The sequence below is a fragment of the Panicum virgatum genome, chromosome 7N, assembly GCF_016808335.1.
Source record: "Panicum virgatum strain AP13 chromosome 7N, P.virgatum_v5, whole genome shotgun sequence".
NCBI lineage: Eukaryota > Viridiplantae > Streptophyta > Magnoliopsida > Poales > Poaceae > Panicum > Panicum virgatum.
The window spans coordinates 32,664,893-32,679,966 of NC_053151.1; the positions used below are offsets into that span (position 1 = coordinate 32,664,893).

General features: G+C 47.9%; 2 protein-coding genes across 2 annotated transcripts; one reads left to right on the top strand and one right to left on the bottom strand.

The window, feature by feature from the left end:
* Positions 1–1,602: 1,602 nt before the first annotated feature.
* Positions 1,603–2,606, top strand: LOC120682725. Its single transcript, XM_039964724.1, has 2 exons — positions 1,603–1,841; positions 2,134–2,606. The coding sequence occupies exons 1-2, from the start codon at positions 1,688–1,690 to the stop codon at positions 2,391–2,393; spliced, it is 414 nt and encodes a 137-aa protein (XP_039820658.1). The 5' UTR covers positions 1,603–1,687; the 3' UTR covers positions 2,394–2,606.
* Positions 2,607–3,071: 465 nt separating this feature from the next.
* Positions 3,072–11,270, bottom strand: LOC120682724 (LRR receptor kinase SERK2-like). Its single transcript, XM_039964723.1, has 11 exons — positions 11,012–11,270; positions 9,392–9,524; positions 9,229–9,300; positions 8,788–8,931; positions 8,531–8,602; positions 8,378–8,449; positions 8,147–8,259; positions 7,891–8,019; positions 7,465–7,806; positions 3,742–4,136; positions 3,072–3,631 (listed from the first exon to the last, which is right to left on the bottom strand). The coding sequence occupies exons 1-11, from the start codon at positions 11,103–11,105 to the stop codon at positions 3,320–3,322; spliced, it is 1,878 nt and encodes a 625-aa protein (XP_039820657.1). The 5' UTR covers positions 11,106–11,270; the 3' UTR covers positions 3,072–3,319.
* Between the last annotated feature and the right edge of the window lie 3,804 nt (positions 11,271–15,074).

The window sequence follows — 15,074 nt, forward strand, 5'->3', positions numbered from 1 at the left end:
CCTTTGTCGTGTGCAGGCTGGTCGGCACTTGGCAAAGATAGAGTATATTGTGTACATGTTTTTTACATAGTGTTGTCACACGGCAAAGCTACACTTTGCCGTGTGACAAGTGTTTGCTGAGTGCATTTAAACTATCACTCAGCAAATGGCCTCTTTGCAAGTGTCCGATATTTGACCCTCAGCAAAGCCTTCGACACACGGTAAAGATGGGGATTCCGGTACTGTAATAAGTATAGAAAAGCTCTTCGCAAAAAAAATATAGAAAATCACATAGAGTCGTGTATCACAGTTCACAACCGAATTAAACACTAAAAGTGTCTGTATTAGAATTTTGTGTTAAAATAAATCTAAGATTCGAGGAGCATGTTGATTCGGTGAGCTGCAATCCTATGCCTCCCTCCCTCGTCCGGATGATCAGGGTACCATCGCGAGGCAAAAAGGGTGGTGCACGTAGTGGTAGGCAAGAACGCTTTGAAGACGCTGCAACTGCCGCAACGGTTTTTCTCGTTAACAGCAGCGGCAGGTTCGCTTGTTGAGCCCCCCAAGGCCGAAGCACAGTTTAAGAAATATTGGGTGTGTTTAGATTCGTAAAATAGGAAAATAGGGGTAAAAAAGGTCACATCAGAAACTATAGTATGCTGTAGCATTTTTCGTTTGTTTGTGGTAATTGTTATCATACCATGACCAAACTATGCTCAAAAGATTCGTCTCGTCGTGTACATCAAAACTATGCAATTAGTTTTTTTATTTATCTACATTTAATACTCTATGCATGAGGTAAAAGATTTGATGTGATAAGTGAATAGTGAAGTTTGGTGAGAGAAATTTTGGAAGCCAACACAGCCATTGACGGTGCAGACGGGCAAGGCAGACACGTCGGCGTCCAGGCTACGAGCCGGTCCGGGTCCTGTATTGCTGTACGTCCACGGAAGCAGCTTCAATAATAATACGGCAGCGCCTCGCAGCTATGCATTCACGCCGCCGGTCGAGTGACTCGCCTTGACTGGTGGCTCGCTCATTAAAACCAAACCGGTCCGGACCGGCCGTGCTGACAGGAATATTTTTCTGTACGCGCGATCAGAACTTTCATCGGATCAGAACATGCAGGAAGGTAGCAGCAGGCCGGCCAGTGGCCTGGCTGTTACTACAGTATTATACTGTGCGGCGGCGTCTGCATCCACGGGAATCGGAGGGGAGCGCGCCTCGCTGGCTCGCCGTCACGCCCTCCGATCCCCCCGGTGCATGGCGAGCCTGCGACGACGACGACGCCATAATAACTGCGTCGCAGCCGAGCCCAGCCGGCGCCGGCGCCGGCGCCGGCCATAAATACGAGGGAGCGACGCCATTGCTTCCCCCTCGCACGCATGCGTGCTGCGCGCACGCCGATCACACGAGCACATCTACTCCGCCGCGCCACCACCTCCCCACGCTCCTCGTCGCTGCCGGCGTCGGGGTCCTCGTCTCCGCCTTGGTGTGCCTGGGCGCAAGGGTTTTTCCTGTGAATGCCCCAACCGGCCCGGCCGGGGATCCTGTGAGCGCCCCGCCCCGCGCCACGCGTCCAATTATTTATAGGAGCGCACGCCACGCCAGATTCTGACTCGTGGTAGCTTGCTTTCCTGCTTTGTCTGTCCTCGCCTCGGCAAACGCATCGCCTACTTGTCCTTCTCCTCGAACGGATCGAGCTAGTATGAAGCAGGAGATGAGCACGAGGGGGTACTCTAGCTCGCGCCTACGGGCTCCGACCCCGGCGGCGGCGCTGGTGCTTGTGCTCCTGCTGCTCATGGGCTCGTCGTCGTGGGCGGCGCGCGTTGCCGACGGCGTCATCAGGACGACGACGCCACGTAAGTTGATCGGGACTGGGAATAATCTGATGTGTTGTTCAGCAACTTTATTAGCAGTAGCGGGTTTTTTACGCTTTCATGTTTCCATATTTGGAAAAGGTCACCCCATCGAGCAGGACTGCCATCGAGCAACATCACTCAGGCGTAGTACATGCACAATGTAGTAGGCACGCGCTGACGCGGCAGGCGGCAGGCCTCTTCCGTTGCTATAGATTAGATGATGACGTGACAGGACATGTGGCAACAGCCTGACGATTGTTCATCTTCTTTCCTTGCGTGCACGGCGGCGCAGGCGCGTCACCTCCGACCGACGGACCGGACCGGACAGCAGCAGCGTCGCCTGCGGAGCGCGAGGAGCTGTGGGCGGAGGAGGAGCGGCGCGCGGGGGCGACGGGGTCCCGGCTGCCGGACTGCGCGCACGCGTGCGGGCCGTGCTCCCCGTGCCGGCGCGTCATGGTGAGCTTCCGGTGCGCGCAGGAGGCCTCCGAGTCGTGCCCCGTCGCCTACCGCTGCATGTGCCGCGGCAGGTTCTTCCGCGTCCCCTCCCTCTAGTCTTTAGCCTCTAGACTCGAGTGTGCTCCAGGAAGGATTTCCTGTGTGTTTTCCTCTGCCTTGTTTGTTACCTATGGCGAACCTTTTTTTTTTTTGCCTTTCGGTCGCCATGTGCATGCCTTGGTGTGTAAACCTAGCTTCCGTGTGATGTCAAAACACCAACCAGTGCTGCGTGTATATGAAATTATGAACTAGCTGTTGTGTTTCTGTCAATAACTCTGTGATCCTAGTGCTACATAGCCTACATTGTTTGTTTGGTTGTGATGAATTGTTCGTGACAACAGACAAGAGGTGCGTCGACCGCGAATTGGTCCGCTTCCGGGAAGACGACGACGCTGCGTTTCCGGCCGAGCCCGCCTTGACCTTACGGGAACTGCGAAGGGCAACCCGAGGACGTTCAGAAGTAGGCCTGAGCAGCGTACAGTGTAGATGCGCAGTGGCAGTGGACCCAGCAGCCTAGCAAGCACAGGTCTGGCCGACTGGCACCAATGCGTGCATGATTGAGCGCGGCCAGAGCAGCAGTGCTGCGCTGTGCATAGCTCCCAGTCTGCAGGTCTGGTCGCTGCACGGCCCATCGATCCGTACGCGCGTCACCCGGCTGTGAGGAGCGTCACGCCCAGACGCCCTAGCCCAAAGCACGCAGCCACCACCACCGGTAAAGTAAAACCACTCGCAGCGTACTAAAACTACTGTTGATATTCTCTAACCATTAAAACAAAACTTGCTGCGGTCAGGTGAGGACAGGTGCAAACCATTCTCATCACCTACAACTTGCCAGCTATCACATCAGGACCAACAAACCAGACAACTAGTACTACTACCAATCATATGCACAGGCCAGGATTTCATTCCTCGAAGTCCCAGCTAGCGGTCGCGACCGGAGAGGAGCCCGATCGATCGATCGATCGATCCCCTTGGCCGATTCTCTACCTCGGGCCGGACAGCTCGACGGCGTTGAGGTTGTAGGAGGAGTCGACGATCCAGTCGTTGTGGCGCGGGGCGCGCTCCGCCTCCTGCCGGACCACCTCCACCTTCTGCCACTCCTCCCACCGCTCCGCCAGCCCGTCGCCCTCCAGCATCCGCACCACCTCCGACATCTTGGGGCGCTCCATCGGGGACCCCTGCGTGCACAGCAGCGCCACCTGGATCAGCGACTCCACCTCCTCATCCGTGTACCCGCCCTGCAGGTCCGGGTCCACCAGCTGCTCCAGCTTCTTCTCCTTCAGCAGGCCCTTCACCTGCGTGCAACCCCAGCAGTTTTCTTTCGATCACTTCCAGATGTCCAGGTCGCTAATATATTAACGTACTAGTATCAAGCAATCAAAGGTGAACTCTTATCTTTGCTTACCCAGTCAAGCAGCATCACGTCGTCGTCGTTCGCGAGGCGGGCGAGATCGAAGGCCCTCTGTCCGGTGATGAGCTCCAGGAGCATGATCCCGTAGCCGAAGACATCCGTCTTCTCGGAGGACTTCCCGGTGGAGAGGTACTCGGGCGCAATGTGCCCGATCGTCCCGCGAACGGCCGTCGTCACGTGGGTGTCCTTGTAGTCCATGAGTCTAGCGAGGCCGAAGTCGCCCACGACCGCTTCGAAGCTCTCGTCCAACAGGATGTTGGCGGCCTTCACGTCACGGTGGATGATCTTGGGGTCGCAGTGATCGTGCAGGTAAGAGAGACCTCTGGCGGATCCCAGCGCGATCCTGGCCCTTGTTTCCCATTCAAGATGCGGGTCATTCGGCCCACGTTCTGCGAATTTGAGGACCATCAGTGAAATCAGAAGCAACCCAACCTAAGCTACAACTACAACAACAACAATATAGTCTTTTTTTCCAAGTAAATTGGGATAGACTAGAGATGAAACACAAAAGAAATAAAGGCCATAGTTCAGACACATTGATAGCTAGTCTCCAAGCACTTCTATCCAAAACTATCTTTTTAGAGATATTCCAATCCTTAAGGTCTCTCCTAACCGACTCATCCCAAGTCAGTTTAGGTATAACTCTACTCCTCTTTACATTATCGACCCGCTCAAGAACCCCACTACGCACCGGCGCCTCAGAAAGCCTCTGTTGGACATGTCCAAACCATCTCAGCCGATGTTGGGTAAGTTTCTCCTCAATTGGTGTCACCCCGACCCTATCCTGAATAGCTTCGTTTCGGATTCTATCCCTCCTTGTGTGCCCGCAAAACCACCGCATCTCTGCTACACAAAGTTGCTGGACATGTCGCCTTTTTTAGGCCAACATTCAGCACCGTATAACATCGCCGGACGAATTGCTATCCTATAGAACTTTCCTTTTAGCTTTTGTGGCACCCTTTTGTCACAAAGGATGCCAGAAGCTTGACGCCATTTCAACCAACCAGCTGAAATTCTATGCTTAACATCTTCATCAATGTCGCCATCCTTTTATAGCACCGATCCTAAATACCGAAAAGTATCCTTCTGGGCCACCACTTGACCATCTAGACTAACGTCTCCCCCTCATGTCTAGTCGCGCTGAAATCACACATCATGTACTCGGTCTTGGTCCTACTATGTCTAAACCCTTTCGACTCTAATATGCGTCTCCATAGCTCTAACTTCCTATTAACCCCTACCCTACTCTCGTCAACTAGCACCACATCATCAGCAAAGAGCATACACCAAGAGATCTCACCTTGTATATCCCTTATGACCTCATTCAGCACTAAAGCAAATAAATAAGGACTCAAAACTGACCCCTGGTATAGGCCTATGTTAATAGGAAAGTCAATGGTGTCGCCATCACATGTGCGGACAAACATCGTCGCATCCTTGTACATATCCTTGATGAGAGTAATGTACTTAGTTGGGACTTTATGCTTCTCCAAGGCCCATCACATGACATTTCTCGGTACTTTGTCATACGCCTTCTCGAGGTCAATAAAGACCATGTGTAAATCCTTCTTCTGCTCCCTATATCTCTCCATCAATTGTCGTATTAAGAAAATCGTCTCCATGGTTGACCTTCCAGGCATGAACCCAAACTGGTTTTGGGTCACACTTGTCACTCTTCTTAGGCAATGCTCGATGGCTCATCAGCTTAATCCAACGGTAGTTAGTACAACTTTGAACATCGCCCTTGTTTTTGAAGATAGGTAATAATATACTTCTCAATTCTTCCGGCATCTTGTTTGACCGAAAAATGATGTTAAAAAACTTAGTCAACCATACTATTGCTATGTCACCTAGGCATCTCCACACCTCAATGGGGATACCATCAGGGCCCATCGCTTTACCTCATAAATTCTCCTCACAAAGCGTCTGTTGGTATCGTCAAAAGAGTCATCTAACTCAAAGGTAGGACCCTTACTGTCCCCATTAAACAACTTGTCGAAGTACTCTCTCCATCTATCCCTGGTCTCCCCATCTTTCACTAGCAGTCGATCTGTCCCATACTTGATGCATTTGATTTGGTTGATATCCCTTGTCTTCCGCTCGCGAATCCTAGCCATCTTACAAATGTCCTTCTCCCCTTCTTTCGTGCCTAGCCACTGATACATGTCATCACACGCCTTACCTTTTGCTACACTCACAGCTCGCTTTGCAACCCTCTTCGCTAATTTATAGCCCTCGATGTTGGCTGCACTCTTGTCAAGGTGGAGGCGCTTGAAACACTCTTTTTTCTCCTTAATAGCTCTTTGCACCTCGTCGTTCCACCACCAGGTGTCTTTCCCCTCCTGTTTGCCTCCCCTACTCACGCCAAACACCTCTGAGGCCACCTTCCGAACACATGTTGTCATCTTTAGCCACACGTCATCTGCATCTTCTTCTTCTTCCCAAGGCCCCTTACCTAGCATCCTCTCCTTAAACGTTTGTGTCGCTTCCCCTCTAAGTTTCCACCACTTTATTCTCGCAATCTTGGCACGTTTGTCCCGGTGGACACGTACCTGAAGATGAAAGTCCGCCACCACAAGCTTATGTTGAGGGACAACACACTCCCCAGGTATCACCTTACAATCTAAGCAATCACGTCTATCCTCCCTCCTAGCAAGTATAAAGTCGATTTGACTCGAGTGTTGTCCACTACGAAACGTCACAAGATGGGATTCCCTCTTCTTGAAAACGGTATTCGCTATCAACAAGTCGTAGGCCAACGCGAAGTTCAACACATCCTCCCCCTCTTGACTCCTGCTACCATACCCAAAACCGCCGTGCACTCGCTCAAACCCTACATTAGTCGCACTCATATGGCCATTGAGATCTCCTCCTATGAAGAGTTTCTCGCTGGAAGGCACAGTACTAACCATACTATCTAGATCTTTCCAGAACTGCATCTTGGTGCTCTCACTAAGGCCTACCTGAGGGGCATAGGCACTGATCACATTCAAAACCGAATCTCCAACTACCATCCGGATTAGGATAATCCGATCGCCTTGCCTCCTAACCTCTACGACTCCATCCTTAAGGCTCCTATCAATCAAGATACCTATACCATTCCTACCCAGTGTTGCCCCCGTGTACCAAAGCTTGAAGCCAGTATCTTCAACCTCTTTCGCCTTCTGGCCCTTCCATTTAGTCTCCTGAACGCATAGAATATTTATATGCCTCCTAATTGTTGCATCAACTAGCTCTCGCAACTTACCCATTAAGGACCCTACGTTCCAGCTACCTATACGAATTCTAGTTGGCTCGGCTAACTTCCTTACCCTTCGCACCCGTCGAGGGAAGTGCGAAGACGCTCATTTTTCACTACACTCGGGCGTAGATGTAGCGCGCCACTCAGGTTGCGACGAACCGACCCTTGCTCACTTATCATCGTACCCAAGTCACGATACAACGCGCCATTGGGGGGATGGCGACCCGGCCCTTGCCTATTTATCAACACACCCGGGTTCCGATGTAGCGCGTCGCTAAGAGGGTTACGCCCCAACGAGTTTCTTATGAGTTTCAAATCCATTAGAGTGGCTATTTTTTATGCTGGTTTGTCAAAACCTAACGCAACTCTCCTCCTTTACCCGGACTTGGACCGGCTATGCTGAGACGACTATAGAAACAAAATCAGTTACCTCGAATGCAGAAGAAATGTTTAAGCAGTGGGAAAGAATAAGTTACCTCGAAGGCGAGACGCAACACTTCCATTCACCATGTATGGATAGACTAGCAACCGCTCTGTAGGTGTCATGCAGAATCCACGGAGCCGAAGCAGATTCTTGTGCACCGCCATACTAATCAGTTCAACTTCTGTTTGGAACTGGAGCTCTCCTCCAGGTGTGCGTTCCTCCTTTAATCTCTTCACCGCTACCAATGAACCATCTGTCAGTCTCCCTTTATACACCTTCCCGAAACCGCCTCTTCCTAGGACGTTCCTATTGCTAAAATTATCTGTAGCAACTTGAAGCTCTCTGAGTGAGAACCTCTTAAGTTGTCCAAGGTGAACTTCTGGATCCTCCTCAGCTGATGGAAAGGAGACCATATCAATGAACTGAATAGTACAGATGACATGAACCATGGTACCACACTGTGGTATATAATACTGACCAGGGACATCAAAGAAATGCTCTTCAGGTTTACGCCTACGCCACAATGCAAATGCAATGGCAGGTATAGCAAACAGCAATGCAGCGCCAGCCGCAGCACCTCCAGCAATTGCTCCAGTGCTAGACACGCCTGAGGGAATGGATTTGACCCAGTTAGTATATCTCAAAGTACAATCGTGATCATGTGAGTGTTTTCCACTTATATATATCTCAAACAGGAGTATGATATGACACAATATAAAGCTACAGCCGATCACCTTTTGAGGAAGTTGGTGTTGGGGGATTGTATGGAGGGGGTGGAGAAAAAGGAGGCGCCCCAGGACAAGGCTTTGTAGTACCAGGGCCACATAGATTTGGGTTGTTAGCAAAACTGTGACAAAAAAAAGGTAAGAATCATCAACATCAGAAGACACAGGTTTTTCTCTGGAACTGGCAGGAGATGTGCATCAGAGGATGAAGTTAAGCATCCAAATTCATCCAGAGATTACCTTATAGGGGTAAAGAGTGAAAATGAGCCAGTTGATGGCACCTCTCCTGAGAGGTTGTTATTTGAGAGATCCCTGCAAGGTTGTCGAAACACATTTATCGTTATCTAACATCCTGGGCTGTAACGATGTATAATAGAGCAACAGGCAACTTACAGAACTTGAAGAGTGGTGATAGCAGTCAAGGTTTTTGGAATTTGACCAGAAAGGGTATTGTTATTAAGACGGCTGTCCTTGCAAGAAGACATAAAAAAAAAATGTTACAATCGTTCCAATAGATAAGCATATTTTCAGAGAAATCATGGCCTCAACAAAAACCAGACAACTTATACTACTAGGGCCAAAAAAATATTAATGTACAGTGCCACATGTATTGTGACGCTTCTGTTACCAGGACAATGGAATGAACTTACAGAAACCGCAGCTTCAATAGTTGCCCCAAGGTGTCAGGAATATTGCCAGTGAAGTTGTTGAGGTACAGATCCAAACTGACCAGGTTAGTTAAGTTCCCCAGTTCAGGCGGTATTGGCCCACTTATGTTGTTACTGTAGAGTTCCCTGTAGCGAAATGACAAAAGTGGTTAATCATAAATTCAGCACAAAGAAAGGTAGGGTACTGGAGCGTACAACATCTATTGGCAAACAGTATAAGTAGGAAATAGTATGAGAAGTGGGCATTGGCAGGAATAAAACAAAAGGATACATAATACAAAATGCAACCAAAAGCATGGATGTATATTTCAGAAGCTCCAGGAAAAAAATTGTTACACTATGTCAATATTGGAATTGAAGGATGCACCTGTGGCATGTAAAACTATTCACACAATCAAAAAATTCATGGATGTGGAAACTTACAGATATTGCATATTTTTCAACTGCCCAAGCTGTGGCACCAATGGACCTGCTAGTTGTGCATTTCCAAGATCACTGGCGAAAAAAAGGGCAACAGTCAATATCTAAAATGATTGATGTTTTACCTTGCACAGAAAGTAAACAAGACGATCTTTTGTCAACTTACAGTCTGATGACACTGTTATTGGTGTTACAAGTAACATGGAACCATGTACATGGATTCACCAAAGTGGGATCCCAACTCTGAAGCACATTGTTAGTATCTTTCAGGCTTTGGCGTAGACTGTATAGAGCATCACCTGCAAGTGAGGTATCATCACAATAAGCAATAATCTAGCCATTACATTTTAAGAGGATACATAGACTTTTCATTAATATACCATTAAATATTAATGTTTTTATGTGGTCAAGCCCTTTGCCGTTACTCGGGTTTATGCAAATATCTTATTTAGGCAACAAATACATTTTTTTCAATAGGTAGAAAATCCATATCAAATAAGGAACATGGATGGATTCGACGTGCCATATGACTAGCACCTAGAGTAGTAATTACAGATCACAATTTATAAGGGCTCAGTTAATTTTGTAGTATCATCAAAATCACTAGCATTTAAAACAGCGCAGTTTCTCTCCACGTGTGTACTAGAAAATGAATGCAAAAACTCTCAATAACAATGTGTAATGATTTGACTATGCATACCGATTCTAAGCAATTAATCCGCACGTGCAAAGCATGTGCAATTTTAAGAAAGTAACGCACGCATTCAACGTATCGTTATGTCACTTCAGTTCATTCTAAATGGAACCTCTTTATCTAATAGCAAGTACAGATTGTTCCTTAACAACTTACCATTAATATAGCAGTTCATATCTACTATAACAAACAATTTAAGCAGGCTTGTTGAGGTGTGCATGCGCCCCTTATGGCCCGCGTTGTAAAAAAAACTCATTTCTTTTCTTCTTAATGCAATGATACGTAGTTCTCCTGCGTATTCTCGAGAAAAAAAAACAATTTAAGCAGACAATTACAGTTAAAAAAGGTGATATTCCTCCGACCCCAAACCGCAAGTTCAGATCATGAGTACTACTGAACTATCTTTAGCCAATAATAGAATCCATCAAATCAGTTTAGAATCCATGGTGAAATAGTTTACTCTATGATAATGACTAAAAGACCAAAGTTTTGCCACACAAAAAGGAATCTCTGCATATGCACCTTCATAGTAACAACATCCAAAACAACAATTTTGACAGAGCCGTACAGTCCTTCCTGCACATTCATAATTCGTTGAGAACCCAAAAGTCCCTTTGCAGGCACAATGAGGCCGGAAATAATTCCAGACGCGACTTGAGTAGAGAGTAGAATCTACTCCATTTGTGTGTATACACCGCACCTATTCCAGAACGAATTCCCTTCCATGTTTGCGCAACCGGCCTTTCCAGATGTAACGAAACGAACTCCTGTCATACAGACGTCGCCATGGAGAAGAAAATGACAAAACACTACGAGAGACAAACCGGGCCACCAACAACCCCCAAAGCAATCAGTCAAAGCGGCGAAAATGAGAGAGCTACTGGCTCGTCTTCATCCCCCCGTTAAGTCCCTGCCAATGAGCAGAGGCTTGCCGAGTAGAAACACGCGCCGGATTTCTGGTCACCTCCCCTCCCCGGATTTTCAGCCATTATCCCCCCTCGCACGGAGACGGAAGAGAACTCGCTCGCCGCGCGCTACTCATCAAACACCCGGAAGAAAATAACCCGCAGATTGCGCAGAGCAGTGGCATACCCTCCGTGTTGGCGACGACCCGGCGGCTCACGCCGAGCACCAACGACAGGACCGCCGCCGCCCACCACCACCACCGCAGCGCCGGCGCCGCCATCCCTCCGGCGCCTGGGCCGCCTCTCACGGGTCGGAACCCCCGAGCTGGCCACGCCCGCGAGGAGCTCGCTCAGCTGAGTGCCGCCGACGCCGCCCGCGGCAGCTCGGCCACCGCTCCTCTACGACGGGGAGCGAGAGATTTCTTTCTTATTTTTTCCCCCTCCCCTCCTGTTCTTTTTTTACCGGTGTTTTTCTCAGCTCGGGGTTTTTAAAACCTTGGCGAGGCTTGCGTGTGGAGTCCCCGACCCAAAATTGTTCCACTGCCCGAGCCGAGCGAGATCAAAAGTTACGCCGCGTTAACCGCGTAACTGTACTGACAGGTGGGGCCGAGGACAGGGGGCCCGCGTGTCGGCGGGGGAACACTTGGCCATGCTCTGTGGGGTTTCGTTCGAGCCGAGTGCGACGGGTTTTCGGCTGGCGGGACTCCGGGAGCGGCAGCTGCGGCCGATGACGTGGGCGTGATGCGGGGCTGCGGATTTCGTTCGTGGACGCGGTCCTCGTACACGCTTGTCCCCAGAGATCACTTGTAGCAATCGAGAAAGCCTGTGTCTTTTTTCGAAGGGCTTATCGAGAAAATCCGTTTCTCCTTTTTTTTTTCCTCTATCTTTGCTAAATATGTTTCTCCTTTTTATCATTTCACAGGTTTAGCGCTTTTTGCATCGACTTGACTTTCTATGAATATGCCATCCAATGGATTTTGGTATTGTTCGTGGTCCTTGATGTTTGAATAAATTTTGCCTTGTGGCACTTGGTTTTTGACTGATATCCAATTTGGATGTGTCAAAACATGGCATGTTATACACGCTTATCCGCACGTCCGAAGAAATGATACCAACACGTGTGTTCGGTCTCATCCGGTCACAGCCTATCACCGCTTAGTTCACATGGAACTTCAGTTGCAGGCAGTGCAAGTTTTCCAATTATACATTCACATGGAATGGAAATCCGTTATCTAACGGTTTTTGTTTAAAAAAATAACATGAATGTACTTGGTGCTACTCTTATCGAAACGTTGCAAGCAAATAGAGATTACATCGTCACATTTTCTTTTAGCGTTAAATGGAGATCATGTCAAATTGGACACCGTGTGACTCACATTTGCCGGTACTTAGTGTGATCTCATTGAACATACTAGCTTGATGTGGTTTCATTGAGCGTTACGTGTGAAATTTAATTATGTCAAGATAATTATCTAGCGCTATGATACATTTGCATGATACTTCGGACCCAAGTCATTACCTATAGCGTTTAAAAATGAATGTACTCAATGTGGTTTCATCGAACTGTTATGGGCGAACCGACTACTGATATTAAGTTGGATTTTCTCCTACCATTTAAGGAAATATAGTTAGACGTCCACCGGTCTTTGAGTTTCCGACATGACAACGTGCTAGCATTTTTTTCCTATTAGTTGAATTCTTTTGCTGACTCTCCACTTGTTTTGTAAGGATTTTCTTTTTCCTTTTTCTCTCTCTCTCATATCAGCCAATACTCCCTCTTTTTTTCCAAAAAAAAATTGTATTACATTTCTATAGACTCTTGGTGCAAAATGAGGTTTACTCAGGGTTCACATAAAAACATGAATATCATGTAACGTATTGCCATGAATATAGCAGTTTCCAATTGACCGTCCAGCCACTGCCTAAGATTGACACGCCATTTTGCCAACCACCTCCTCATCATTTTTAGCAGCATCTCAATGTACACCATGAATGCACTCCAAACCAGCATACCTGCATTTTTAGCAGCACACTAAGGCTGCATTTTTAGTACGTAACTGTCCAAAGAAAGCAGGGTACGTTACCGTGAAAAAAGGGACGTGCCGTTTCCATACGTCCCGGATGAGAGCAGTACGGGTACGGCTGGTCCAGGCTTGTCCTCGCGCCGCGCTGCCCTCTGGGCCCGCCGGTCAGAAGTCCAGCTCGCGGTCAAAGGTCCCCCTCCTCCTCGTGACGGGATCCAGTGCGGGCTCCCGGCCTCCCGTACCGTAGGCCCGTGCCACGGCAGGCGGCCCACCGCGCGCTCTGTCTTTTTTTTTGCGGCCCAGGCCAATGGAGAGGCGCGTCAGGCAACGGGGCGAGGCGGAGTTGAGGTCGCTCCGTCCCACCTCCCTGTCCCCACCCGGTGCGAGGAGGGGGCCACGTTTTCTCTCCAATGATTGTGGAGCCCAGCGAGGCGCCAGCTCGGACTCCGGTCAAAATGCTGGACCACGACGGTCTGCGTCCGCGGTCTCTGTTTTCTTCTTTCCCAGCCGAACCGACATATGGGTTCGGTTTTTAAGTCTAACGCCACTTTCCTCTCCTACGCACTCTGTTCGCTTAGTTTGTCAGCCAACCAATTAGTAGTGTTTTTTTTTCATACCAAATCAGCACTAGTCATCAGCCACCAGCTAGCCGGCAATACTGTTTTCTCATAACAAATCAGCACCAGCCACCAACCACAGCCAAGCGAACATAGTGAAATTGTGATTGCACCGTTAAACGCTCTTAAGGACACTCTTCTCCTTCCGTGTATCCCATAAGGCCGGTGACGAAACATGAGCTAAATTGAAGGGGGCAATTTGAAACCGAGTGTAAACTAACTAAGAAATACTCCTAAAGAGCATTCGTGTATGTGTACATGCATTTATGGAAGAATGTAAGAGAAAATTTTCCATTGGAGGGGAGGCGGGGCCTAGCTTGGCCCCCACAGTGTTCCTCCAGCGGATGAGGTGACCAGCCGATGAGCGATGATGGCCCTAACGCAAGATCAACAACCGTTGTTCCAACTTTGCTAAAAACCTGCCATGTTTTGCCTTTCCAACACGGCCATATGCTCCACGCCTCCATTAGCGGTCCTCCGCTACCGCTACCGCTACCGTGTGTTCAATGAGTTTCACCATCTTGCCACCTTTTATCATCTGCCTCCCTGATATCCTCCCACCTTTTGGTTAGCTTTTTATTCTCTTGCCTAGTCATTTAACTAGTCATTTTGCTAGAAATTTTACTTAACCTCTTGAAGTTGCTCTAACTAAGTGTTATTCTAAACTTGCCAAGTTTTAGTAGGAAAAATTGGAATGCCCACATTTTGGCATCAAAGCAAGCAGGCTTGTAGTGCCTGATTTTCATAAGTTCAGTGCAATCTGATAAGCTGTAAATAATTGGAGAATTGTAGGTCATGATTGGTTTGCTACCAATTTTTGCCATGCCAAAATCAAGATATGCTAATACGATTTGGCTATCAATTGGTTTGTGTCTAAAAACTGGTTATTTTGACCCAAATTATGGCAAGTTATTAAAAACTTCTTAAACCGTACAAAAGGAAAAAGTATTAGTTGGCACTAAGAACGCGTTTAGTTCCCAAAATTTTTTGGGAAAAATCACTGTAGCATTTTTCAACCACATATTAGGAGGACTAAACATGATCTAATTGTAAATCTAATTACACGGATGGGCGGGAAATCGCGAGACGAATCTATTAAGCTTAATTAATCCATCATTAGAGATTGATTACTGTAGCACGACATTGACTAATCATTGCATAATTAGGTTCATTAGATTTGTCTCGCGATTTTGTCCGGGGGTTGTCGAATGAGTTTTATCAGTTATCCACATTTAATACTCTTAATAAGTGGTTAAATGTTCAAAGTTACTGTAGCGTACGAAAATTTTTGAGAACTAAACGGGCCCTAAACCAAATGAATACCTAAATTTCTTGCCAACAATTTAGGATGCCCTAATTTCAGCAAGCTAAGATATTGGCTTGCCTTGATTTTGACATGACAATAATTGGTAACAAACCAATCAAGCTCGTAATTTCCCCATACTTTCTTGCAGAATAGCTATTGCCGATGACTTGCTGAGAAGGGCCAGTACTTGTGCACTTGCGCTCTGCAGTAGCTAACATTCACTAGCAATCCATTACCCTTCAGACCTTATTAGTGAACATACCAGTCGGTTGCATGACCGAGAAATGATGGCAGCAAGAAAGA